Genomic DNA, 26,364 nt, shown 5'->3' with positions numbered 1-26,364 from the left:
GAATGCATCATTAAAACGAAAATTAAAACCCAACGCCCGAAAAAAACAACCTCTAGAAATCTATCAACTGAAAATATGGACCTAATAAAACTACAATTAAAAAAAGAAAGCTGGCATGAAATATACACTGAAACAAACATTGAAGAAAAACTAAACAAATTTATCGGAATACTACAATACCATCTGGACGTTATAAGCCCACTACAAACTAAAACTATCGTCCAAAAAAATACACAGCCCTTCCTCAAGACAAAAGAACTACAGGAACTAAAAGAAAACACACTAAAGGCTAAAAACAACTTTCTAGCCACTGGAGGCCTCAAAGATAAAAATGACTACACGATACTGAAGAAAAAATATGATCAACAAGTACGTGACGCAAAAAAAAACAAAATACAGAAACAAATAACAGAAGCAACCAATCCTACAAAGGAAATATGGAAGATTATAAACGAAGAAAGAAGAAAAAAGGTCCCAGAAGACACCAATATAACATTGAACATCAACGGGAAACAGGAAAATAAACCCCAAATCATAGCTGAAGCTTTCAACACCTATTTTTTATCAATAGGCCAACAAGATGAAGGAACTCAGATACCCATACAACATCATCTACCAACTCAAGACAACAGCATCAAACTAACTAAATTTGAAACAATTTCTGAAAAAACCCTTTTACAAATAATAAAAACCACAAAACACAACAACACAGCAGGAGCGGATGGAATACCAGGCAAACTTCTTCTGCACTGTAAGGACCAACTCCTGAAACCCCTTCTAAACATCATTAACACATCAATACTAACAGATACAGTACCAACAAAGCTGAAAACATCTCTAGTCTACCCTAAATTCAAAAAATCCAATAAACAGAACATCGAAAACTACCGACCAATTGCGATACTGCCAACCATATCAAAGTACCTTGAGAAGGCAATACATGGACAAATTATGGATTACTTAACTTTACACAACAAACTCCACATACACCAACATGGATTCAGAAACAACAGATCAATAAATTCAGCCATAGCAGACCTACTAAACATAATCACTGAAAATTGGGAAAAAAACAACAAGTCTCAGCTGTATTTCTAGATCTACGGAAGGCGTTTGATTGCCTAAACTGGGACACCCTTCTAAACAAACTTCAAGAAATAGGAATTACAAATAAAGCACAAAAATGGATGAAAAGCTACCTATCGGAAAGAAACCAAATCGTTGAAATTAAATCAAATCAACAAAATAACGACAGAAAATTTAGATCAAAACAAAAACACATGAGAATGGGGTGCCGCAAGGGTCAGTCCTTGGCCCTCTACTTTTCTTGATATATATCAATACAATACCAACAAAATTGCCAGCATACTCCGAATGCATTATGTTTGCAGACGACACCACCCTGATAATACCAGGACAAAACCGCAATGAAGTTGAAGAAAGAATAAAATCAACCATGAAAACAATAGAAGAAGAACTTAATACCATCAGCTTAAAAGTCAACCACTCAAAAACATTTCAAATCAATTTCACAGCCAAAACCACTCAACCCCAAGAACCGCAGGAAGGAAACATTATTACAACAGTTAACCATACTAAATTTTTAGGACTCCAACTAGACAGCACACTAACTTTCAACAAGCACTCAGAATTCTTAATCAACAAACTATCCTCAGCCTTCTATGCAATAAAACGAATAAAAACCATAGCAGGGAAAAATCCAGCACTAATAGCATACCACTCACTCATGGTATCCCACATCAAATTCGGCCTAATAGCCTGGGGAAGTGCACCCCAAACATATATTGAACCAATCTTAATACTACAAAAAAAAAGCTTTAAGAATAATAAATGATCTTCCATACAACACACCCTGCCGACAGCACTTCAGAGAAGACAAAATATTAACAGTTCTATCCATGTACATCTGTGACACCATTCAATACTCCATACAAGAGAACAATAAGACAAGAGCAGAAATTCATCAACACAACACAAGGAAGAAAGAAGATATAGACCTCCCTTACAAAAGACTAAAGAAGGCACAGGACCAACCCTTGTATACTGGCACAAAATTCTATAACCACCTTCCCCAAAACATCAAATCCCTAAAACCTAACAAAACCAAATTCAAGCAAACCCTAACAAATCATCTCACACAAAATCCATGCTACACCAAACAAGAATTTTACACCATCAACAAAAACAGATAGGCTCACACATACACCAAACCAAGAACCCAGGTCAAACTTTGACCAACAATAAACTTCCTAGGGCCTTGCCCAAAGAAGAAGACGTACCCCCTGTCTTGAGGAGAGTGGCGGTGAAGAAGAAGGTAAAGGTAAAGGTAAAGAAGACATTTTTATACATGTATATATGCTTGGTGGACATAATTCTGTTTAACATCTATTGGTTGGCACCCTGCTTGAGTTGTTGTGAAACTGAAAATGGAAGGCACGGCTGAAACTGAAAATAGTGAAATGTTTGTGTGTCTGTGCTGTGCAAAGAAGAATAGAAGAATGAAGACGACGGATTTGAGATTAACTAATGCGAATTTTTAATACATGGATAAGTTATAGCTATGCCCGCTTTGAAATTAATTAATAGGATGAGAATATTCGCAATCTCATTTGTCTGCTTTTCTATTGAATTCGCCTAGCAAGTAAGTAAGTTAATTCGTCTGTTTCATCATTGTTTTTGTTGTAGCCTTATAACTCTGGACTGGACTAAAATGGCGGCTTTTCTTCCAGGAGGGTCTGGTCATTTTAACTTATAGGACTACCCTCAGTTTGTCATTACAACCATTCGTTGCCCTTTTGTAGATGATTTTTCATCAATCTAAAGCAGAATCGATGGTTTTTACACGACACAATCTTGTTGGATGGATTTAGGCCTACCTATCGTGATCAAATAAGCCGCTCCCTAGGCCATAAAAAGGCGGATTATTTAGCCTAGATAGCCTAGGCTTTACAATAATTTTAGGGCTTTTCAACGTTAATTCTTAATATTCAATCATATTCAACACCTTTAAATGTCACTCAATTTTTGAGACTTGCGGAGTTTGATAAAAAACTTAGGCCTAATAAAAAATCTAAATGATGACATAACTTAGGCCCTAGATAAGTAGGCTAGGCCTAGGTCTAGGCTATATAACATTGTATATTTTCTTAACCCTTTGAGTGCCAACGTCCGGGGAACCGGACGTTTTTAAAACGAGCCAAAAGTGCCAACGTCCGGCCGACCGGACGTTTTTAGAACGAGCCAAAAGTGCCAACGTCCGGCTGACCGGACGTTTCGTAATGATCGAACAGCTGTCATAACAACCGAATAAATACTCGGATTCTTTTAACCCATATATTAACATTGAGTCGAAAGTTGCTAGATGCGATACATCGATTTTCGTTGGTCGAAATATCGAAAATTCGATTTTTACGAAATTTTAACCTAAAAATCGCCAGATCGCGCTCGGCATTTTTAGCGCGACCTTCGGGAAAAATCATCGGCATTTTTTGAGCGTTACTTTTATTTCTCGCCTGGCACTCTAAGGGTTAAAGCAAATAAAATTGTCTATCTAAAAATGTATGGTAATTGTGTCTTACCATGTATAAATAGCAATTTATTGTTGGCTCAAATTCAGGTGTTCCAAAAAAAGTTCTTAATTTTTTACATAACCGCACATGTAAAAAAAAATCACTAGGTATAGGCCTAGGGCCTATTTACAAAAACTGAGGGCAAATATTTACCGTACCGGTATTTACATTGGGATATGATGTAATTTTTATATGTCTACTTAAACTTACAGTATTTTTAACGCTGAATCCAAAAATGCAATCAGTTTTTGTCGGAGATATTCCTAAGTGGCCGTAGTGGCCGTAAAACGAAGGTTAGGATTACGAATCTAAGGATAATTGAGCGGTACTGAAGGTGGTAGGCTAATGGTTGGTAATATGTCGTGGAATAAAATGTCGTTATTAACATGTGGGCTGCACTTTACTTGACGTCCTACACTCATTAGAATGAAAATATCGATCGATATATCGATTAATCGATTGATTTATTCGATATATCGTTTGGTTAGTTAGGTAAGGTTAACCTAACCTAACTAACCAAACGATATATCGAATGAAAGAATCGAAAGAAAATATCGAATCGAAAAAAAACCAATCGAATGAGAATAGGACGTCAAGTAAAGTGCAGCCAACATGTGTAATACTTAGCAATTGTTCAAATTCAAGCAACAGGGACACTAGTAAGTAAGTATTTCTCTAGGCAAAACTTTCGAATCAGATTGACTATTGTAGCCTAGGCCTAACTTAAGTTATAAAAAAAAAAAAAAATGGCTAGGCTAACTTATTCCTCCGAGATTTTAAGCTAAGCTGTGTCAATCTTATGTGCATTAGAGACAACTTCAAGTAAGGTTAGACCATTCATTTATGTGAACCAAATGTACCATTCAGTTTGGATACTGCAAGTAAACAATTCTTTTAGACACCTTTAGAACCTGTAAATAGGCTATGGCCATGAATCGTTGAATAAATCATTTTAAACCTTTAAAAAGTTATAATACCACAACTTATTCGTATGTTTTGGTGATAGTTTGTGGCTAATCACATAAAGTGTACCGGTACCTGTAACTGGACTTGGTAACTTAAGCCTTGTGACAGGTTGCCGAATGAAACAATGAAAATGCGCTACGAATAAATAATTTATTATACCTATGACAAAACAGATATGTAGCCTAGCTTTCGACCTGCTGTATAATTTACAAACACAAATAATTTATAATCACTAAATACTAGCTGACAAGAAAGAGAAAATACAATTCTGAATTAAGTAAGTTGTTGTTATAAATTTACAATGTTAAGATACCTACAGATTCTCATGATTAAATGCATTTTAGAAAAAGGGGAAACATAGCCTCCTGAGGAGGCTATGGGGAAAGGCGACGTGGAAATTTAGATGACCGACCGAATTGAATTTAGAATTTAGACTAACTTAACTGAGTGCTCTCCGTCCGTAGCGCAAAGCCGACGTGGAGGGGCACCAGCCAATTACGTTGCGGCTCTGCCCTGTGAAGTCAGTGCAAGCCCTGGATAGTGCTGCTGCCTAACGATCAATCGGGGCAGGAAAACTGCAGTTGCGCAGTTACTGATTTCATCGAGCGACTTGCTGAGCTGACTAAGCAAATTCCAGCCACGCGCGTTATACACTTCTGGGAACATTGGCCTCCGAGCTTAGCACTGAGCCACGGCTAACGGAATATTCCATGGTGAGGCAACTGGCTGACGCAAAAGTTGGGAGGTTAACACAGTCCAATATTACAGACCCTCCTTTTATATTTGAAATAAAGCAAAGATTTTGTGACGGTATCGACAGGGTTTCTACAGGGTGTAGCAAAAACCTCCCCAGCTGATATGTAATGGGTCTGGGAATTTTTGGGGCCGTCACAGCCTATAGGTGCATGATTTTATTTTTAACGTTTGTATATTTTGTGCATGGCTTCTAATCATTAAGTTTAGATAGGTTACTAAGGAAAAATTTTAATGTGCATAATACTGGCACAGCTTTATTTAAAACCTGAGGAATAGCCTTTAAATCAATGGTACACCTGCTTCACATAAATAAGAAATCTACTTGCTGTATCCAAATTCAATGGTCCATTTGGTTTACAAGTAAGATGCCTATTCGCAGTATCCAAAGTCAATGGTAGGCTTGCTTATGGTTCGGAAATGGAATGTCTATTTATTTGCAGTATTACTCTATGCATAAATTAAGTAACAGCTTAATTTATACATAGGAATTAGAACGGATGGTGTTTTTGGCCTCTGTGGACATCAAAACAAAAAAGTAACTTATATTGGTCTCGGGTCCAGGTATCTATATAATTAATACGCTACATGAAACTTTGTCGGTTGAACTCCTCCGCCATTTCTACACCGATTTTATCCATTGACGTCTCATTGGAAAGAGCGTGTCGCGTAGATTTGCAAACTGGCCTTACATTTTTGAAAAAGTCCCTTGGGCTATGCCCCAGTGGCTTTGAAAGTTCCCATGTTATCCATATGGAAAACATAATTTTTTACATTTTGATCAGCTGTATAATTTAATTGTTGTTATTTATTTTTCAATTCAATGAAACGCATTGAGTACATTTATTTACTATTTTGAGTTTGTGTAAACATAACCCCAAGACAGATCGTGTTAGTATGGTTGTATCTCAGATATGTGTATTTATCATTGTTTTGTGTAGCTATGACGGATCGTGTTAGCATGATTGTAACTTAAATTTGTTATTTGTTGTTTTTTTTTTCTTTTAAATGCCTCCGATGCGACGACAAGGAAACAAAGACAGGAGGCGTAATCGTGATAACGACCGCAGCTCAATCTCAACTATTAGGTTACAAATGCGCCCTAACACTACCCCAAAACGAATTTTCGTTCTCAATTGGCCCTCTATCAATGACCTGTGTTGCCTGTACAGCGAAGTATTTTGAGGAGGAGAAACCGGCCGGAATGCTTTAGGTTTATCAATAACGAAGATAAGCCCATGTAATACAAACTTAAGGTTTTAAGGTGGTAGAATCTCTTAAGGTTTTTGTCCATACAACCTTATATGGCTATGTCAGGAAATGTTTGTAGAAAAAAACAATACCGTACCAGAGGTTATGAAATGATACAATATTTACAGGAAATGTTGATTACTGTTAGCGAATTTCCCTATAGGGAAGTAGCTATTACCGTAGGTGGCATGGTAAGACCTAGGCCCGGGACCGATTTACTTTTTCATTTTGATGTCCCCAGAGGCCAGAAACACCATTCGTTCAAATTTTTATATATGTATATATATATATATGTGTCCGTGAACACGATAACTTGAGTAATTTTTATCCGATTTTGATGAAATTTGGTTTGAAGGTGTAAGGCGGGATAAACTTGAATGAGTTCGCGAACCAGCATGATCGGACCATGGGAACGGGGTTTTACGGGGGGTTTTATGGGGTAAAAATTGGTTTTTCTAATTTTTGACCCTCCAAACGCAAAATTTCCCAATTTCACTTCAGACCTTCTTAAAGAGCTTAAAAAAACAAATAATTTAGTATATCAAAGTGTTTTTGTACTATTATTAGTTACGGAGAAAATTCAAATAATTGTTATTTTAAAATTCCGATGTTATTCTTATGGAGAATATTGTAAAATGTAGTAGTCTGCTTGTTTATGGATATATTTTAATCAAACTTGGTAAATCTGTTTATTTTATACTAAGTTATTAATATTTCTCTAAAAAACACACTTTTTTACCCTCCCTGTAGCAGCAAGCCTACGTACTCATAAAAATTAATGTTAATTAAATACATTTAATTGAAAATCAATTCAGGCAACTGGAAATTCGCTTAGTCGGCAGGTTTGCTGCGGCGGGGGTATTTTATATACATCGTTAGTATCTTCATGAGCTACACACCGGTTATCTTTGAGTTGACTCTTTTAAACACATTGTAAATAACACTATTATTCGTTTTGAAATAACTCCTGTAATACTTTGCAATTGCTCGAATTCGAGCAACATGTACACTAGTTACTATAATAAGAACTACGGTACCTAATTACTTAGGGTAGCTTATTCAATTTGGGAAATTCGCTTAAGGTGGTAACATAAGACAGAACTTTGTTAAGTTAAACGTTATTGGTTTTTATTTTTACCATATTGTATGATTTAACTCAATATGGTATTAATATCTAAACAATGGGGAGCGAGCTGGTCTAGTGGTTAGAGCGCGGGACTCCGTTTCTTGGGGTCCCGGGTTCAAATCACGCCATATCACCAATGGATTTTATCCAAGTGATAATGCCGTAACCCCTAGGTCTAGCCTGAAGTAATGTGAAAAACAATTCCGGGCTCGTGCCTAGCGTCCTAGGACAAACAAAAATATATATCTAAACGATATTTAACATTATTCTGTGACGAAAAATTCTAGGGGGGGAATAAACTAGTATTCACCTTAGTCAGGCTAGGCCTACCCCTAGAACCGGCCACACTCAAATTTCTTCCCCGGAGTGCTCAGAAGGAGCCGAGAAAAATCCAGGGGTCGATACGAAGTTGTCACGGCTTTGACTGATCAATTTATTTAAAATTTAATCGAAGGCTCAGAGCTCAGGAAACGTTCAGGAAATCCTGCAGACGCTCAGTTGGAGCTATATCATCCCAGCCTTCGCTAACGTGTTTTGGTAAATTTTGCCTAACTTTTAGTATGACTCTGTAGGGCTGACAAGTATCCAATCTTAAGCAAATGTGATTTAAATACTCGTAATGAACTTTAAACTAATTAGTTGAAGACGACGTTGGTAATTGATCTAATATCGAATAAAAGGCAAAACAATTCCTACAGAGTCGTCGGGGCCTAATTAATATAATTGGACGGAGAATTTATCGTGATGTTGTTTAAAATAGATTTAATATTAATTTACGTAGCTGATTGTTCAAATCAGCCTGTTCCCAAGACTTGATTCTTTCACCCGCCAAAGACGGGGTTTAGAACTTAGACGACAAGTCTCGGGGTATTAAAACGGTGAAAACGAGATATAATTTGGACGTGATAATTATTTGTTAAGCGATCGGAGAAATCGTAATTTCGAAACTAATGAATTGAAATTAAACAAACGATCGCCACCGCTAGTCACTGGCAAGCAGGAACTGGCGGGTCAAGACTCGAGTTAAGATATATTAAATTTAGATAATTCGAAACGGAATTTTAAGAAAACGAAAAGATATAAGTTAAGTATGCGTAGGATAAAACAGAAAGAACGTAAAACGTAAAAAGGGGCCTAACTAGTATGGTAGCTAACCTTCGTAATAATATCGTAGTGTCGTATTCGTGACTCGTGCGAGCTAGTCGGTGGTCAAACAGCGAATAATTCTTGTCCGGCTCAAATCATGATTTCCTCGGTCGAGGCTTAATCGCTCTGGTGGTGAGTTTGAGGACTAGCCAACAGCTGATTGGAAATTCACCTGTTGAGCCGGTCTAGTTGTCCTCTGTCGTTGGTCAACAAACACCATTTCGAGGTTAAGTGATGTTGTCATCGGCGTTAAATATTCGTAAAATCGGTCGTTTTAACTTTATTATGTGAAACAAAGTGCTATTATGAATAAATATATCGTTGTGGGTGTGTTTGTGTACTTCACTGTTATTAAAAGTAGGCCTACGTTCTTTGGCCCATAGCCCAAGCTATGGCCAACACATAGGCCTAGGAGTAGGATGTTGTGGGTAAAAATCGGGTAAGTTATGGTGTTTGTTGACTAGCAATACGTTTTTACCCCCTTTAAAATTTGGTACCTCACAATTCATTCGATAAAATATCGTTGGTTCACTACTGTACCTGTTTTTGTTGCCTAACTCAAAACAACTTATTGTAACTTACAAATTCTTTGTTAACCATTTTGTAGGTGTGAAGATGTCTCATACTTACATTGCAAGCTGCACGAACAGCAGTAAAGATGATGACACGCTCATTATCATCGTCAACTCTGACGGCACACTTTCAGTTGATCCTGAGACACTACAGAAACTTTTAGGTGAGTAAATGTATAGGAAAAGTTTGGGTTTCACCAATTGAAGCCTAAGTAGGCCTAAGTTGGTAGGAGATACTTACTTTAAAATTAATTATTAAGCATAATACTTTAATACTATCTTATGAAATGGCGACCATACTAATGTAGGTATTTTAAGCCAAGTATGAATGGAGATAGTGTATGATGAGTGGCGCGATCTTGTAGTCTTGTTTGAATAAGGCCGACATATTCTTCTTCTCAGACACAGCTGTTAATTAATAGCCCATTTCTAACTGCATAAAAGATTTTCAAACAAAACCAGATATAGAACCTAGTGTACAGAAAAATAGTTTTTCAAGTAGTCTCTTTCCTCATATTCAAACTTTTCGCTGTGAGCCCACGGATGAAAACGAAATTATTAAAATTTTAGATTCTTTAAAAAATAAGCAATCATATGGGTTTGATGAAATTCCTGTAACTATAATAAAATCTGCAAAAATACACCTATGTAAAATCTTAGTTCATCTAATGAACTCTTCTTTAATATCTGGTTTAAAAAAAAAATTAAAAATATCCAAAGTTGTGCCTATACATAAAAGAGATTCTACAAAAGACATGTCCAATTATCGTCCAATTTGGATTCTGCCATCCTTTTCAAAAATTTATGAAAAAGTCATGTACAGAAGACTATCCCAATTCTTAGAAAATTCAAACATTCTAGATATGTCCCAGCATGGTTTTCGGCCCGGAAAATCGGTTTTCACTGCAGCCGTTTCATTTATTGAATCCATCATAGAGTCCATAGATAAAGGGGAGAACGTAGTGGGCATAATTATGGATTTAACAAAAGCTTTTGAAAGTGTAAATCATCATATTACTTGATAAATTATTGAACTTTGGTGTCAAGGGAGTTGCATACAATTGCTTTAAGTCCCTTTCCGACCGATATAAGTATGTTGAAATCAACCAAACCATTTCAAATAGGATCACGGGCGCAGCATCGGACTTATGTTTGGTCTCATGTGGCGTCCCACAGGGATCAATTCTGGGTCCTTTGCTGTTCTTATGTTACATAAGGTTATGTATGTTATGTATGTTATATGTATGTACCGGTTCCGGACTTCCTGAAGCGCTACAGACTGTTCCCCATAGTAATTTATGTTTATATGCAGACGACGCAAATTACAAATTTCAGCAAAGAACCAAAATGAAATTGAATATTTAAGTTTTATAGAACTAGCTAATATAAAGCAATACTTCAATAGTAATAGTCTTTAGTTAAATCCAAATAAAACTAATTTTATCACATTTTCCACAAAGCAAAATCGTAAACAAATATATCGACAAATATAATGATTGAAGATGAAATTATTGAACAAGTGAATGAGGCTAAATTTTTAGGTCTATATATTGATGGAAACCTATGCTGGGACAAACATGTCAAACATATATCGAGAAAAATGAACTCCAGTTAATTCGCCTTAAGGCGTATGGCCAGCCTATGCTCATTGCCTGTAGTACTAAAACAAATATATTTTGCTCTGATTCACTCTAATATTCTTATTTCTTATGGAATTGGTTTGTATGGTGCAACAACAAAAAATAATCTGAATACAATTGTAAACCTACAGAAAAAAGCAATTAGATGTCTGCTCAAACTTGAAGATGATGGCGTAACCCGCAAAAGAACACTTCAAAAATCTTTAAATTTTAACTGTGTATGGTCTGTATATTTTTGAATGTATCTTATTTTTTATAACAAAAACTTACGTACAACCAATAGGTCATCAATATAATACAAGTAGACAGACCGAAAAACATTTTGAAAAACATAGATTGGAATTTAAAAAAAATAGACGACATACATTGGCAATAAATTCTTTAAAGCAATTGAGAATGAACTAAGGTCAGAAAAAAACAATAATAAACTAAAACGTAAATTGAAAATATATTTGATCAACAAACCCATTTACTCAATAGAGGAATTTTATGAATACAACAAAATTATGAGGCAGTAGTGGTAGTTTTTTTTATTTATAATTGTATTGTTTTTTAGTTTTATATATGACGCCATTTCTTGTAATGACATGTACAAAGACAAATAAAGTTGATTTGATTGATTGATTGATAACTATTGTTTAAGTTTGCTATATATACAAGTAATTCAAACCATCCGGACTGTAATGATTGATCAATAATAACAAATGTTAGGAAAGGCGATCAAAAATATCAGGCTAGGTACCTCTATGTAACATTGTTATTATAGCAAACTTGTCCTTGAAGCCTATTTGTTAACCATAGAAATAATAGGTACCGTCACCGGTGCTTAGTTACAAATTTAAATGAATTTTTCAATTCATAACTTATCTTTATTTCTACCGGTACTTACTCATTAAAAACTGAACCGAATAAGTTACATTTGGCCCAAATACCTGAAGTGCTCACAAATTCACAAATAGAATCTAATAAAAATGCATTTGTAAAATGTTATTTTGATTTATACATTTTTGTACCTAATAGGCTGCAGTTTACAACTAATGTGTTTGGCGTTTCAGCAAACCAGCATCACAACTCTCCGATCAGTCTGGTGCGGTTGGATGCCAAAGGTGACGGAAGTGGTGGTGGTGACGGAGCTGGTGATGAAGACGATGACCCTGACTCTAGAGTGAACCTGACTGTGGAGGGTTACTACCCTCCCACCCCTGCCCCCTCGTCACCTACGCCTCCTCCTACGCCAGTTGCTGACACCGGCATCTCTAATGATGGTGAGTAAAGACAAGCATCGGCTAGCAGCTATATTTTCTTTTAGTTTTTCATTCTAAGCTACCTAAAACCAGATTATTTTTTCATACTTAAGTGTATCCAGCCTTGTATTGTTACTATCTATCGTCGACCTTTTTGTTATAGCTTCATTAATTGATAATCCAACAACTGGGTCCAGTTTTTTCTTAATTCAAAATATGTATTCCAATAAAAAAAAAAACAATGCAATAGGATATGTCAACGTTTTCTTATTTTAATATGAAAGTGCAATAGAAAAGGCAGGCAGTCTGAAAAGATTCAAGCTCACAAAACATTCTGACAAAAACAGAGAAAGGAAAGCAAAACAAAGTAGGGCGAAACCCGTGCACCTACCGACAAAAGCAAAAGAGAGAGCTTCTACTTTAAATGACTACTGTACTGTACTTACGATATTCTTGGGGATGGTGAAGAAATCATCGGTATAGAAGAGTGGATTTGAAAAGTGGAGTGCAATAGAAGGTACGAGAGATTGTTTTTGAATTTTAAAAAGTCTGGGTCCAGGCTGAACAAACAATGTGATTTGAAAACTCTTATTTGGAATCAAACCACTGACCCTCAGCTTTGAAGGCGAGTAATAATCTGTAACCACTCAGCTACCCAGGCAATTGGAATAGTCCAAGTTATACTTGGTTAAAACACTTTTTTTGCTTGTTCCCATGGGTTATTTAACTATGTTTACCTCATTTATCCACCTTACTCCTGTTAACCCTCCGAGTGTCATGCGTCGCTGCAGCGACTCACAAACACTGTTTACGGCGAAGGCTCTATGACTCGGGGCCGGATTTCCCAATAGGCCCGGTAGGCCCGGGCCTATGGGCGCAAGCTCCCAGAGGGCGCACGGCCGAGAGGAAAAATATTTTTTTAATATCTAAAAGTAAAATAAATAGCCATAGCTTAACATATTTTGTGAGTTGATAAAAAAAACTCTTGCCAATAAAGCATTATAATTTTTAAATTCATTAAAAGAAACAACCGTTAAAAAATATAAACAGTTTTTCAACATTATGCATCAATTTTGTTACAACATTGATAACGAACATTGGTTATATGGGAGTAGGCTGTAGGGATGTTGTCGAGCGCCCGAGCGGTACGCATCCCGCATCGTATTGCCATTGCCAGTTGCCACTGTACTCTTTGCACTGCCACTATGCTGGCTCGGTGCCACTGATCTGAGTGATTAGGGGCGTATGCGTGTTAGAAACCGTTACCACCCTTACTTAACAAAAAGAAAATGTATTAACTAATCTTTTGATCAGTTTACAGCAATCTGCACTGCAGGGTCAAGTTAAAATATATAATACGTTATGAATATTAAAAATACGATAAGTTTATCTTTAAAATTCAATAACGAAAAAAATATCTGAGTTTGCAACAGGTTTTAGAAAAATTAAATCCCCTCCAAAGCACCATTTGATGTAATTTCCTCCTCAGCTCAGACCTGAGGATAATTATGGTTGGCCGGACTATTGCTTTGAAAATATAATCAGAATGCAGTACCACCATAGATTAACCATAAACTCAAGTCGACTTGTTATCATATTGTCAATCCTAAATATAGTTTTTCATGTCTAGTTCATATATGTTGGTCACACTGGAAGTTAGTTTTGACGTAATTTTGTTTCTATTATTGTCTATTATTCTATGTTGTCGTTGTGAGTGTTTTAGTTTCTTGTAATATAACCAGGGGACGACCTATTGTTTATGATTAGATCGTTTTATTTTGGACAAACTAGGTTTAAATAACATATAACTTAAATAAAAAGAATTGTTTTCAGCTAATCCCTAAGGATGACAAATCTACTAAAGGCCTATGTTTAATCTATCGTATCACGTACTGTTATGGAGTTCATGTTTTGGGGCCTGAAATTGGAATCAGTGGACATGCTTTTTTTGCAGAAATGCTCTGTGGGTTGGATTGTTTTGTTTCAGTCCCACAAGCGTGAGCATTTGCTAAAAGCATAAAATTGCCAAAAGTGTTTAAGACGGCATTTTGTTGAGGCTAAACAAGATAATTCTAAAAAAACTTGCAATTATAAAATTCCGACGAGGAGTGGTGTTCAAGCAATTAACATAGGCCTTTAGGCATGATATCGTTTTTAATAAAGGTTTGTAGGAAAGAAACTGTGACCAGAACAGGGGGCGGAAAAATTATTTGGGCCTAGGGGCGCCAAAATGCTAAATCCGGCCCTGCTATGACTGACAAAATCGGATTGAACTGGATCGAGTTAGGTATCGTTCTTTTCATTAGATTCTAAGCTTTCTCCAGAGGTCTGTCTCTAAGCGCTTTATGTTCTCCGAGCCGATCGTAATTGTAGCAGACAGCTGACGTGCGTATTTGTAAACAAGTTAGTTAACCTCGGACCGATGACTGATGTGTTTTATTATGTTTATCATTGTTTTAGTGTTAAAAATGAAAAGTAGTGATATACGTGGTGCATTATAAGAAGATTTAAGTGATTTTGAAGGGCTGGTTGATGATCCTGAAGAAGTAGGTAGTGATATTGATGTAAATTATCAGCCAGATTCCTAGCTATGGTTGGTTAGGCTATGCATTCTTAGCTAAACGCTATGTACTGAAATCTGTTTTTTGCCCATAACTTATTTATTTGCAAATCTACTTCCTTATATTACTATATATTTGTAATCCTCATAAAATTTAGAACAAAGTGGCTATTTTCAAATATTTATAGGCCTATAATTTATATACAATTTCATTGAGCGCAAACAAATTTTTTTCAATTTTTCCAAAATAATTTTTATTTTTACCTAAAAAAAATTTTTTGAAACAAATATTCCTTAGGTTTTATGTATTATATTGAAGCCCATGATTTTCCAAACAAAATGGTATATAGAATAGTAGAATTAACATTGTTTTAAGCTTTTCAGATCCGTTTTAATAAAACCTTACAAATGCGCCAAAAATAGGCGGACATTAAGGCCTAAACTATGGACACTCGGAGGGTTAATCTAAATGTAAATCGTTCTATTCCTTTAAATTTAATTTTACTGAATTTTTCGGCTAATCTATAAGAAGATCCCAATTAGTTTGGATTAGCTGGACTTGGTCCTACACAGTTTGTAAGTTGTATTATAAAAGTAACATGAATTTTAGGAATTGAGCTTAGTCAGTTACCATAATATTAAAATCTTTCTGACACTGCAATTTTAATAGCTAACACTAGCTTGTCATGGTGGCCACAGAACAGGAATTACAATAAACCACCTGATTTAGTAGCATTTAGTGTAACATTTATTTAAGATGAATTTAGAACTAGGTTTAGCTCCCTTGACGGTGTCTTGTTTTAAATACTGATTTGTAATGTCATATCTTTTGTAGGGGGAAGTCAGGAAATGCTGGCTGACTCTATCACAGAGATACTTCAACCAGAAGATGTTGAGAAACTGGAGACAGCTCTTCAGTCAGAACATGCCAAAGAAATCCTCGGGGATGTTGTTTTGGGTAAGATATCCCTTTAAATTTGACCTACCGGTATTACTTATAACAAGTCATTAATTATTATAATGTTGTGCTTTATTAAAGTTAAAACAGCAAAAGAAACCCTTTTATGTGAATATGAAAACTCAAATTAACTTCCCAAATGTCTTTTCTGTTGCTGATCTGGTAATATTTCGTCAACATTTTCAATTGTTGACAAGATATATGACATCATCATTTGTGACAGGAATACTCGTCATGTGCAGAATCGTCCGGCTGCCATGTAGAACCAACGCACGTGACACCAAACAAAAGAAGTTTAGCGTTGTACGTGATTACCTAATATACAATAATCGTATATGTTCAGTAGGGATAGACGGAATTGAATTTTTAGTTCGGAACGGGACGGGATTTTTATTTCCTTCCCAATTTTCGCGACGGGACGGGATTTTTTCCTGTGCATAAAAAGAAAGTCTTGAGTATTGCAGTTACCAAAAAAGAGAAACAAAATAAATTTTTACCGTTTGTGACACTATCTATAAATTCCCCCGCCGCAGCAAACCTGCCGACTAAGCGAATTTCCATTTGTCTGAATTGATTTTCAATTAAATCTATTTAAATAACATTAGGTTTAATGAGTACCTAGGTTTGCTGCTACAAGGAAACTAATAAAGTGTATTTTTTTGTAAAAGATTAATAGCTTAGTATAAAATAAATAACTTTGCCAAGTTTGATCAAAATATATCCATAAAAATACAAACTACAACATTTTACAATATTCTCCATAAGAATAACATGGGCATTTTAAATTTACAATTTTTTGAATTTTCTCCATGACCAAAAACCATACAAAAACACTTTGATATACGGTACTAAATTATTTGTTTTTTTAAGCTCTTTAAAGGTCTAGAGAGAAATAGGAAAATTTTGTGTTTCGAGGGTCAAAAATTAGAAAAACCATTTTTTACCCCATAAAAGCCCCGTAAAACCCCGTTCCCATGGTCCGATCATGCCGGTTTGCAAACTCATTCAAGTTTGTCTTGCCTTACACCTTTAAACCAAATTTCATAAAAATCGGACAAAAATTACTCAAGTTATCGCGTTCACGGACGTATATATATATATATATAAATCTATATATATATATATACATATATAAAAATTTGAACGAATGGTGTTTTTCGCCTCTGGGGACATCAAAATGAAAAAGTAAAACGGTCCTGGGCCTAGGTCTTACCGTGCCACCTACGGTAATAGCTACTTCCCTATAGGGAAATTCGCTAAAACCAAAAAATGGTTAGGTTACAACAATTTACAGGTACCTATAGAAACATGTGACTCGCGGTCACGGTGTGATCGTCAAAATGACCGCGGTCACGGGGTGATCGTCGGTATGACTCGCGGTTAGGCGCGATCATCGGAATGACTCCGTGGTCACAGGGCGATCGTTGGTATGACTCGCGATCACGGCATGATCCTCGGTATGACTCTTCGGTCACGGGACAATCGTCGGTATGACTCCGTGGTCACAGGCCGATCGTCGGTATGACTTCGTGGTCACGGGGCGATCGTCGGTATGACTCGCGATCACGGCATGATCGTCGGTATGACTCTGCGGTTACGGCACGATCGTTGGTATGACTCCGCGGTCACGGGGTATCGTCGGTATGACTCTGCGGTCACGGTACGATCGTCGGTATGACTCCGTAGTCACGGGGTGATAGTCGGTATGACCCCGTGGTCACGGGGTGATCGTCGGTACGTTTCGCGGTCACGGCGTGATCGTCGGTATGACTCCGTGGTCACGGCGCGATCGTTGGTATGACTTCACCTCCTGCATTCGCTGAACATCTCTCGCGATAGCGGCGTTCTCGACACTCGCGAAGCGGCAATCGCCTTCAATCGGTCCAAATTCCGTCCTGAAAAATTCCCGAATCAAATGTAATCCCGTCCCGAAAATTGGGAATATTTTTTTCCTGAAAATTTCCCGAAAATTGGGAATATTTTTTTCCTGAAAATTTCCCGAAACTTCGGGACCCGTCCATCCCTAATGTTCAGACATGAATGGGTTTCACATCTAAATAAAGTACAATATAGAATTGTTTGTATTGTACTAGCCCATACTTTAATTACGTACCTACTATTTATTTTATTATCTGGTTTATTATTTTTGTGTATGGATTGGATCAAGCCGTATTACTGGATGGGGCAGATTATTGAGGGCCGAATTTTCAAGAGCTGAATCTTTGAGGGACTAGTGAAATGAAATATTGCGATTCATGTTTGAGACAAATTGTAATGTATTCAATTTTTGTATGAAAAATTTCACATTTTACTCTTTATTTTACAGACATGTTGCAAAAGAACGGAGAAGACAACATGGGAGGTTCGGGAGATATGGGGCCGCTGTCTCAGGGCTCCGTGGTGTTGGACCATTGTTATGCCTCGCTAACAGGTCCAGCCCCACCCCCCGTCACTACCCCTGTCAGAGGAGCCATCAGGGTGAGCTGCTTGTCCTACGACAAAATTTGTTGTTTTGTGCTTTTCATCACTATTTTTGGTTTGGGTATTTTCTACACCCCCTCTAAAGATTTTTAACTAAACTATGAAATAAGAAACTTAACTTTTTTGAGCTTGTTTGGTTGCAGATTTATAGTAACGTGCTAAGTTATTGGGCATGCTTTTAAGAAATGCTTTACAGAGTAAAATAGTTATTAACTTAGTGATGATACAATTAACGAAATCAAACTTAACTACAGTCAAACCTTGACATAACTATTTTAAAGATACCAAACAATATATTTTTTTATATTCAGGGATTTTTTGGATCATGGTGTGTCAATTTGTGTATAGCGTTGCTTCACTCTAAATATAGGTTCATACAGTATTCAAAAAACCTATTTACCGTAAGTTAACATACTTCACAATATAACAATTATCAACTCTTTTGTTGTCAAATTTAGGTTTTATTTTCTTGAAAATGCAATGACATACTGTACCAAAAATCAAGATAAAAAACTTATGCGATGGAAGACAAGCGATTATCTACTGTACTTCACTGAGAGGATACGTGAGCTAAGAAACAAAATTTTTTAACTTTGATAGGAAGAGTAGGCTTACCTGTACTGTGCAATGTGCGAGTCTACTCAATGGGAAAAATATTTACACACACCAAATAGAAACATTTTCTGGTCACTGACCACTTTGCCAATTACAAAGAAAGGAAGATTGAAACCAATACAACAAACCAGTTGGCTTAAGAAGGTATGTTTACACGTAGGGCAGGTTCGTTCAGTTTTGAAAAGAATTCAATATTTTGATCAGATCTATTTTCTTCAGAATAGTAAAACTTATTTACTGCATATAAATGTAAACTTTATTGTTGTGGATGTTTCAAAGGATTTGAAACAAATGTTGTCAAAGAATTCATGATTTTAAGGTTATTTATATCAAGGTTTGACTGCATTATTCTCACTAATTACCAATCAATTATTTTTTTTTAAGACAATGTTTAATCATAGTTGAAAATATCTTGTTTTGCACTTATACTTATAACATTTTCTTTATGAATGATTTTTTGTGTGTTGTTTTTGTTTTTGAACCACTACTATTGGTTTTAAAATTGAAGATTATTGCTATGCATGGTTGGTGTTTGTACTAGTTTGTTGTAGTGGTTGTCAAAACCACAGATTTCAAACCTCAAAACAGTAACTTTAATATCAAATCCTGAATCTCAAAATCTTACTAAAGTATTTTTACTTACCTGGTTAAAGTTACAGCAAGAAAAGGATGAGATTTTTTTTATGCAAGAAATACTGAAAGAAATTAGACTCCTGTCACTGAAATAATATATGTTAATATGAGATTAATTCACCTTAGACCTAGTTTAACTTAGGAATTTCAACAACACGTTTCAAAATTGTCTACAAACATTATTGAGAATCTAATAATATCTGCACAATTAGTGAGCGATAAAATACCAAACAAGCTTATTTTTCCAAATAATTAACACTTGACAAAGTCTTGTGACCTTGGCAGCAGATTTGGGGTAGCCTATATTTTTTTTATAAACAACAATAACTAAGTTGCACCAAAAACTGTTGCAGTTTCAGTTTCGAGTTTAAATCTTAAAATTCGTCAATTTAATGAGATTCAAAGTTTTGATGGTTTTGAGATTTGAGATCCAGTTTTGACAAGTCACTTAGTTACTGTGTTGATTGTACAATTCCCCGGTCAATGGTGCTGTCTGCCCTTCACTTTGGTTGACGTCTCCGTCATGTTCTCAGGGAAGAGGTCGTCCCAGAGGGCAGCCTCAAAGCAAGATGATGCAGTCAATGATCCCGGTTGTTGAACCGCTTGTTATTCCTGGCGACACGGTATTTTTTCGTTTTAAATTTTTGTTTAGTTTTTACTTTTACTTTTAACACAGAATATCCTGTACCAACTATTACTCCTTTCCATCTCTATTATCCATCACCATGAAGATAATTATTAAAAAAAAATCATAACTTAGTGTTACTTGGGTTCTAGGATGTTCTCTCCGAAAGAACAGTGGCCAGGCCCGCTTTTATAAATGGACCCAGGAGCACAAGAGGTTTGGGTTTGATTTGGGCGCAAACAGCAGTTAAATACTAAGAAAATATTTTTAATCACACTACAATAAGTTAGGGCCTACTACTATCGGTTCTTGCTCATGACACATCATTGCCACTGCTTGCATGTTGCTACTTGTTTGTCTCTTTATCTTTATTTGTCTTTTTTAATGTAAATTTTTTATTACTCACTTATGTCAGTTCCTTTTGTTCAATCGTATGAAAAACATTTAATCAGTTGACTTGTGAATTAAGTTAGTGTTGTAAAAAAAATCGTCTTCATAATCTATACTTACTCAGTAAAGACTCAAACAGCGTCCATCCTCTTCGTCAGGAGTACCGACGGGTAAAAGACATTATAGAAGAGAAATTTCAAAAGCCAAATCTGAAGCAGCACTCAATACGATCAATAAATCTTCCATCAAACCAAAAACTCTTTGGAACATTGTTAATGACCATAAGCCTAAGAATAAGGAAAAAACTCTGAGAATTTCTGTTTTGGATGAGAATGGCATTGTCGTTGATGAGCCATCTGAGGTTGCAAGTATCTTCAACAATTTTTACTCAACAGTTGTTCAAAGGCTATCTTCTCAAATTACCACCAGGACATTTTTAGAGAATTCCAATACTCCTTCTCCATCTTACAAAAACTCCTACTTGTTCCCCACAACTGAGACAGAAGTAATGCATGAAATTATGGGATTAAAATCTAAGTCATCATCAGGGTATGATGGATTTTCCTCAAAACTCTTAAAGGAAATCAGTGATCTTATATGCTCTCGTCTCACTCATCTAATCAATTCCTCGTTTGAAGAAGGGGTGTTTCTGATTGAACTAAAACATTCAATCGTTTGCCCCCTCCACAAAAAAGGTAAAAAGGATGATATAAACAATTATCGTCCTATTTCCCTTGTTTCAACCTTTTCGAAGATATTTGAAAAGATTTTTCTTTCTAGACTGATATCTTTTATTGATAAACACAATATTCTTTCCCCGAATCAATTTGGCTGCACAAAAAATAGAAGTACAGTCGATGCCATTCACTTCCTAGTCTCATCTTTGACTCAATCCAATGATTCAGGAAAGGCTGCAGCTGGAATCTTCTTCGATCTTAGCAAAGCCTTCGATACGGTAGATCACGGCTTCTTATTAGACAAACTTTGCTCACTCGGGATAAGAGGTGTGGCTCACTCCTGGATAGAATCTTATCTGACCGGCAGAACTCAGGCAGTTCAAATTCCTTTCATTGATGACAACAACTGTTCAAAGTCTGCATTTTCACCTCCCCTGACAATCACTGCAGGGGTTCCTCAGGGCTCGGTGCTTGGTCCGGTCTTATTCATCCTTTTTATTAATGACCTGCCAAGTTGTGTGCCTGAGTCTGAGGGTAGGGTATGTTTGTTTGCTGATGACACCTCATTGTCGTTGTCTGCAACATGCATGCGCGACCTCAGAAGGAAAGCGATTGGTCAGATCAACTCAATATTACATTGGTTTAGCTGCAATAACTTGTTTGTAAACAGTGCCAAAACTCAAATGATCGAATTTTATATCAGAAACAAAGAAAACACAGCACCCCTGTCAATTTCCATAGACAACAATCATTTCATTCCGTCCTGTTCAGAAACTAAGTTCCTGGGCGTTCACATCGACAGCCAGTTGAAATTCACACACCCCACTTAGAGTATGTCTGTCATAAATTGAGTTCTAGTATATTCTTATTAAGAAATTTGGCAACATTCTTGGACTCTAAAGTTCTAGTGGTGGCTTACTACGGACTGGTTTTTCCTTGTCTTTCATATGCAGTTGCAGTTTGGGGACACGAGTGTGTAAATTCTAAAAGAGTTTTTAAACTACAAAAGAAAGCCATCAGAACAGTTTTTAAGAAGCGACGTAGATTTTCCTGTAAAACACTTTTTGCTAACTATAAAATTCTTACTTTTCCGTCAATCTATATCTAAAACTGTCTCGTATTTGTTAAGAAAAATATCAACCTTTTTCAAAATCAGTCTCGCCCTATCTCCTATGGTTTGAGAAGCCGGTCCGATTTGGACATTCCAAAGCACAAAACTGCGTTTTTTGAAAATCATTTATTTTACAATGGCATTCAACTGTTCAATGCACTGCCCGCTCCCCTGAAGATGGAAAACAGTGTGGACAAATTTGGCAAAGGGGTTAAGAGTCTTCTTTTGTCACGCTGTTGTTACAGTGTAGAACACTTTTTAAGAAATCAATGATTTTTAGGTTTTAGATTTTATTTATAAGAAATATTGTTTTTATTTGTAAGAGAAATTTTGTTGACGCTATTATACAGTTTATAACGACTGTCAAAAATAAAGTTGTTTTAGTTGTATTTTTGCTTATGTTTTGGCATTGTAATTATGTTCAACGTAATCCATAACGTGATCAACGTGAATTTGGAAGTAGCACAGCAAAAAAACTTATGGACAATGAAAAAGTCCCTAAAATCTGTAGTTTGTGAATTAAAAGCATTTAATGATCATTTGTACCAAATGCTAAAAATTGACTTTAATTTTGCCACTAACCCTCAGAGTGTCCCTTGTTTTGGCCTTAATGTCTGCCTATTTTTTGCTCATTTGCAAGGTTTCATTAAAACGGATCTGAGAAGCTTGAAAACAATGTTAATTATACTGTTCTATATACCATTTTGTTTGGAAAATCATGGGCTTCAATATTATACATAAAACATAAGGAACATTTGTTTCAAAAAAAATTTTTAGGTAAAAAAAAAATTTAGTACATAGCGTTTAGCTAAGAATGCATAGCCTAACCATAGCTAGGAATCTGGCTGATAATTTACATCAATATCACTACCTACTTCTTCAGGATCATCAACCAGCCCTTCAAAATCACTTAAATCTTCTTATAATGCACCACGTATATCACTACTTTTGATTTTTAACACTAAAACAATGATAAACGTAATAAAACACATCAGTCATCGGTTCAAGGTTAACCAAGCTGTTTACAAATATGCACGTCAGCTGTCTGCTACAATATTTTCGGAACTAAAATGAAAAGCGCTTAGAGACAGACCTCCGGAGAAAGCTCTGAATCTGTAAAATAAAATGATACCTAACTCGATCCAGTTCAATCCGATTTTGTCAGTCATAGAGCCTTCGCCGTAAACAGTGCTTGTGAGTCGCTGCAGCGACACAAAACACTACACAAAGTGTGTTATGTGTCGCTGCAGCGACAAATAACACTCGGAGGGTTAACGGGTTCACCAAAATAATTGAGGGAAAACCAATTATGTAAAGTGTTGAGTGTTAGAGTTGTAAATGTTAGCGTGTACTTTTTTTTAAACCCATAAGTTAACACAATAAAACGATCCTTATCGTTGTTATTTTGCGTATGCTCGTGATGAATCATAAAATTTCTAGTTTTATTTGACGATTCATATCAGGGGGGGCATCTACTTCTCCGGCTAATGGCTTGTCACATGCTAACCGTGGGGCTGACAGTGAGACCAAGAGCTGATTTAATGATCATGAGCTTTTGTGCTGTATCTCCTATGTCTGTCAATAAAGTTATGTTATTGTTTTTGTATAGTTCAGTGAATATTAACGTACTTACAGTCATGGCTTCATCATAATTCAGATAGAAGTGTATAATAATTTTTTTTATAATTGCTAACAACCAACTAAAATTTGTGTACCCTTAAAATTTGTTAAAAAACAAACTTGTTGAAAAAAATTAAAGTAGTAATGAAAGGCTTTTTAAATTATAAACAAATTCCATTCCCTAAATTCTGTAAATTTAATTTATTGTTTTTTTATCTAGGCACAATTTAGAAGGTTTTTCCAATATGGAATTCAAATTCACCATTATTACTGAGGTTAGAATGCTTTAGATACATTAGGTATTAATAAACCCTTTTCCTAAAAGTCTCGAACATTCATTTCATTATCATATTGTGTTGACATTACTTATTTACTGGAGTGGCCACTGGTACCTTAAAAGGTACTTGGCCTCGCCCACACACTGCCTCCAGGTGTCTCTTTCTTGAGTATCATTTTCAATCCTTCCCAATATTCTTATATCTTTTTGGACTCCCTCCATCTCAGCTTAGGCCGTCCTGCTTGTCTGCCTTCGGGGTTTCTGTCAAGTATGTTTTTTGTGGTGGAATTTTGCTTTCTCATAGTATTCCCAAACCATCTCAACCGTCCACTTTTGTCGTCCGCTACGATGTCTGGGTCGTTGTACCGCTCTCTAATCTCGGTGTTATGCCTTTTCCTCCATACTCCTTCCTCGAGCGTTAGGCCAAATATCCTCCTAAGTACTTAGTTTTCAAATTTTATTATTTTCTCTTCCGTCTTTTTGCTCATTACCCATGTTTCTGATCCATATAATATACAACCAGTGTTGACATTACACAATAATATTAACTAAAAACTAAAATCAACAATCTTTTAACATTTTTATGCCAGTTAATGTATTGTTAATTTGCATTAAAAGTACCACGAGAGCATCAATTGTCTCAGTACATTACATTATAAGATTGTTTCTTTTCCAGGTGGGTTCTGTATCGTCTAACAACAATGCCAAGGGGCAAACTGTTACGATACAAGGTGTAAACCTTCAAAACGGTAAGCTGATGCTGATAGTACATAGTAAATGGCTGTTTGTGCTTCAAACCTAGGCCGCATCATAGACAGCCTTGTTACAGCTTGTTATAAAACATATTATGTTAATGGAAATCAGTAATTTAAAGAGTTGGTAGACGTTTTACCGGCCAAATATTTATGACTCATGTTTGCTGCGGAGGTAGTTAATAGTGTATTCACTGTAATCTGACATTAGAGTAGTCTGTAGCCTAAATAAATCTATGATCAGTGAGAAGGGACTTGATCGACTTAACTAATATTTAAAGTAGGCCTAACTAGTATTTAAAGCTTCAGTGGTCTAAAAACTACATTTAATAGCTTTAAGCTTTCATTTAAAAGTTTTTGAAACAAGGTGAATACATCTGTTTGCAGTAATCTAACTATAAGTTAAGTGAATGATAAGGATCTTAATTGTTATTCTTTATACACCTTTCTGCCTTTTACCTTTTCCATTGCATTGACTCTCCATAAATAATATGCTTATGTGTTATGTGTTTTTTTCTGTGTCTTCCAAATCATTCGCCTCTGTGCCACTGTTAAACACACTCTGTGTGTTTTTCTGTGTCACTCGATCCTTTGACAACTTATCCTATGAGTTTTGTTTCCTTGTCTTCTAAACCAATGCCAATCCATCCTTTGAGTTAGACTACTGTCCAACTCAGAGACCTACCATTCTGTCCTTTGAGTTGTGTTTCCTTGTCTTCCAAATCAATTTCACTCCAGCCTGACACATTTCCCCCACCCTTACTCCCCTGAGAAGCCTTTGATTGACAGTTGTGGTTGTGTAGTTCCCCAGAACATGGTTGCCTGTACTGTGATGCTTACCAAGGTTCCAACGCAAAACAAGACCTTCAACGTCAGCTCCATGGCTCAGGGTAAGCCTCTACAATCAGAATCATTTGCACCTGCATGACGTTGTGGTCTTCAAAAGATAGTTGCAAGAATGGGTCAGATTTTTCAGTTCTCTAATTAAACAGCGATCTGGTCAGGCTACTAATTAATTGTCTGTGTTATTTCAGTGTTTAAAATTAAATTGGCATTTATTGATCATGTTGATTGGATTATTATAAGATCCTTCGGGTGTGCATTGTTTAGTCAACCATTTGTCCTTTGAAGGAATCTGTTTTAGATAGGTTCAACAGCAGGCTTACCTTACTGAAGGAAATAGATGAAAATTCACGAATAAAAACATACAACGTTTGGGCCTATGAGCTCCTTTTTCAGTAGTAGAGTCTTTCTATGTCTACTAATGATGAAGGAACTAGAAGCTTTTCAAATGCTGTGTGAAATGTGTTTATTTGTGCGTTTTTATCTATTTTTGTCAGTAAATGTGTACAAGCCAAGGGCTCGTGGTTGTGATTT

General features: G+C 36.1%; 1 protein-coding gene across 1 annotated transcript in view; it reads left to right on the top strand.

Moving 5' to 3' along the window:
• Positions 1-2,519: 2,519 nt before the first annotated feature.
• Positions 2,520-26,364, top strand: part of LOC128989493 (death-inducer obliterator 1-like) — a 70,558-nt gene continuing 46,713 nt past the window's right edge. Inside the window, exons 1-8 of the mRNA XM_054411388.1 lie at positions 2,520-2,662; positions 9,440-9,568; positions 12,100-12,309; positions 15,684-15,806; positions 18,133-18,284; positions 20,069-20,158; positions 24,912-24,984; positions 25,791-25,877. Of these exons, the coding sequence (XP_054267363.1) occupies positions 9,448-9,568; positions 12,100-12,309; positions 15,684-15,806; positions 18,133-18,284; positions 20,069-20,158; positions 24,912-24,984; positions 25,791-25,877 (856 nt within the window). The 5' untranslated portion in view covers positions 2,520-2,662; positions 9,440-9,447. The remainder of the gene's footprint in view (positions 2,663-9,439; positions 9,569-12,099; positions 12,310-15,683; positions 15,807-18,132; positions 18,285-20,068; positions 20,159-24,911; positions 24,985-25,790; positions 25,878-26,364) is intronic.

The sequence above is a fragment of the Macrosteles quadrilineatus genome, unplaced genomic scaffold (genome assembly GCF_028750875.1).
Source record: "Macrosteles quadrilineatus isolate MER2022 unplaced genomic scaffold, UCM_ALF_1.0 Scaffold_3__2_contigs__length_128488019, whole genome shotgun sequence".
In the NCBI taxonomy this organism is placed as follows: domain Eukaryota; kingdom Metazoa; phylum Arthropoda; class Insecta; order Hemiptera; family Cicadellidae; genus Macrosteles; species Macrosteles quadrilineatus.
Note: the sequence above shows the minus strand (reverse complement) of the source record. Positions and strands in the feature narration are given on the sequence as shown.